The following is a 3,067-nucleotide window of genomic DNA, read 5'->3' as shown; positions in this document are numbered from 1 at the left end:
TCATCCGCGTATCCCAGAATTGGCTAAGAAAAAACAATCACAGGTTTGGTCAATCGATGAAATGTAATCTTCTGAATAAAAATAATTACAGATATATAATATCTTGTTACCCTATCGAACTTTCTGTTTGTTGCATCAACTTCAGTTTGGCCTGTTAAGTAGTTCTTACAAATTAAAAAACTATTTTACTTTCATTCACGTTTTATATATCCATCGATATTTTCAATTTGCATATAATTTCTAATATTCCATTATAGAAATAATTCATGTAAAGCTGTAAATGTATAATACAGTTTGAAAAAAAGAAAATAAAAGGATTTTTTTTAGAAATATTTGCATATTATATACAGTGCACTTTTTGAGACAGATAAATTTGGAAAAGACGGGAAGTGGGGGGGCGGGGGGAATGACATCATTATAAATGGTGAAAGGGGTGCATGGGCCAAGAGGGTTGAGAACCCCTGTTATAGACAGAATAGAAAGCCTTTCCCCTGTTACCGAAATGGAAATAGATGAGGAGATTTATCCACAAGATATGGATGTCGACGAACAAAGTGAATTCCATGATAAAACTTTAAGTCAGTTTGCCATAGATAGAGACAGAATAGAAAGCCTTTCCCCTATTACCGAAATGGAGATAGATGAAGAGATTTATTCGCAAGGTATGGATGTCGACGAACAAAGTGAATTCCATGATAAAACTTTAAGTCAGTTTGCCATAGATATAGACAGAATAGAAAGCCTTTCCCCTATTACCGAAATGGAGATAGATGAAGAGATTTATTCGCAAGGTATGGATGTCGACGAACAAAGTGAATTCCATGATAAAACTTTAAGTCAGTTTGCCATAGATATAGACAGAATAGAAAGCCTTTCCCCTGTTACCGAAATGGAAATAGATGAGGAGATTTATCCACAAGATATGGATGTCAACGAACAAAGTGAATTCCATGATAAAACTTTAAGTCAGTTTGCCATAGATATAGACAGAATAGAAAGCCTTTCCCCTATTACCGAAATGGAGATAGATGAGGAGATTTATCCACAAGATATGGATGTCGACGAACAAAGTGAATTCCATGATAAAACTTTAAGTCAGTTTGCCATAGGTATAGAAAGAATAGAAAGCCCTTTCCTTGTTACCGAAATGGAGATAGATGAGGAGATTTATCCACAAGATATGGATGTCGACGAACAAAGTGAATTCCATGATAAAACTTTAAGTCAGTTTGCCATAGATATAGACAGAATAGAAAGCCTTTCCCCTGTTACCGAAATGGAGATAGATGAGGAGATTTATCCACAAGATATGGATGTCGACGAACAAAGTGAATTCCATGATAAAACTTTAAGTCAGTTTGCCATAGATATATACAGAATAGAAAGCCTTTCCCCTGTTACCGAAATGGAAATAAATGAGGAGATTTATCCACAAGATATGGATGTCGACGAAAAAAGTGAATTCCATGATAAAACTTTAAGTCAGTTTGCCATAGATATAGACAGAATAGAAAGCCCTTTCCTTGTTACCGAAATGGAGATAGATGAGGAGATTTATCCACAAGATATGGATGTCGACGAACAAAGTGAATTCCATGATAAAACTTTAAGTCAGTTTGCCATAGATATAGACAGAATAGAAAGCCTTTCCCCTGTTACCGAAATGGAGATAGATGAGGAGATTTATCCACAAGATATGGATGTCGACGAACAAAGTGAATTCCATGATAAAACTTTAAGTCAGTTTGCCATAGATATAGACAGAATAGAAAGCCTTTCCCCTGTTACCGAAATGGAGATAGATGAGGAGATTTATCCACAAGATATGGATGTCGACGAACAAAGTGAATTCCATGATAAAACTTTAAGTCAGTTTGCCATAGATATAGACAGAATAGAAAGCCTTTCCCCTGTTACCGAAATGGAAATAGATGAGGAGATTTATCCACAAGATATGGATGTCGACGAAAAAAGTGAATTCCATGATAAAACTTTAAGTCAGTTTGCCATAGATATAGAAAGAATAGAAAGCCCTTTCCTTGTTACCGAAATGGAGATAGATGAGGAGATTTATCCACAAGATATGGATGTCGACGAACAAAGTGAATTCCATGATAAAACTTTAAGTCAGTTTGCCATAGATATAGACAGAATAGAAAGCCTTTCCCCTGTTACCGAAATGGAGATAGATGAGGAGATTTATCCACAAGATATGGATGTCGACGAACAAAGTGAATTCCATGATAAAACTTTAAGTCAGTTTGCCATAGATATAGACAGAATAGAAAGCCTTTCCCCTGTTACCGAAATGGAGATAGATGAGGAGATTTATCCACAAGATATGGATGTCGACGAACAAAGTGAATTCCATGATAAAACTTTAAGTCAGTTTGCCATAGATATAGACAGAATAGAAAGCCTTTCCCCTATTACCGAAATGGAGATATATGAAGAGATTTATTCGCAAGGTATGGATGTCGACGAACAAAGTGAATTCCATGGTAAAACTGTAGGTCAGAGAATGGCTGAAATTATTGGTTCGGTGGAGAAGATGCCTCGAGAAATGACTTTGATGGCGAGAGAACTCCAACGAGAAGGGCAAAGACTCTACGAACAAAAGGTTGAACTTATAAGAAAGAGTTTGTGGATGGAGATGGAATACTTGAGTTTGGAAATCCAGAAAAGCTTTCTACAAAAGAGAGAGTTTATTCAGAGGATGGAGGAAGTGGTGTTAGTGAGAAAAGAGCAAAACATTCTTCGAGAAATAGAAATATTAATCGAGAGATGGGAAAACACAAAACTCACATTATTTTATTCAAGAAACGGTTTACTAAATTCGATAGTGGAAGTATGTTGAAATGCCATTTTAGTATAATTGTTTCAAGATTAGCTACAAACAATATTAACAATTTAAAGGTCGAAATAAATCGAAATAAATATTTTAATAAAATATGCTTATATTAATCGTAATTATAACTATAGGATTGGTCGTCTACAATTCAGCTTAATTTACATTGATTTGGTAAAGGGTATTATAAATTGAATATCAATATTTAAGGAAAAAAAA

General features: G+C 34.9%; 1 protein-coding gene across 1 annotated transcript; it reads left to right on the top strand.

Annotated features, from left to right (window-relative positions):
• The first annotated feature begins 421 nt into the window (after positions 1-421).
• On the top strand, positions 422-2,857 carry LOC137655345 (uncharacterized). The gene has a single exon (XM_068389238.1). The coding sequence runs from the start codon at positions 422-424 to the stop codon at positions 2,855-2,857; it is 2,436 nt and encodes an 811-aa protein (XP_068245339.1).
• The last annotated feature ends 210 nt before the right edge of the window (positions 2,858-3,067 follow it).

This window comes from Palaemon carinicauda, chromosome 16, assembly GCF_036898095.1.
Source record: "Palaemon carinicauda isolate YSFRI2023 chromosome 16, ASM3689809v2, whole genome shotgun sequence".
NCBI lineage: Eukaryota > Metazoa > Arthropoda > Malacostraca > Decapoda > Palaemonidae > Palaemon > Palaemon carinicauda.
This window is presented reverse-complemented; position numbering and strand designations above follow the sequence as displayed.

Coding starts and splice junctions, on each gene's coding strand:
- LOC137655345 (XM_068389238.1), top strand. CDS start 422: ATGGTGAAAGGGGTGCATGGGCCAAGAGGGTTGAGAACCCCTGTTATA.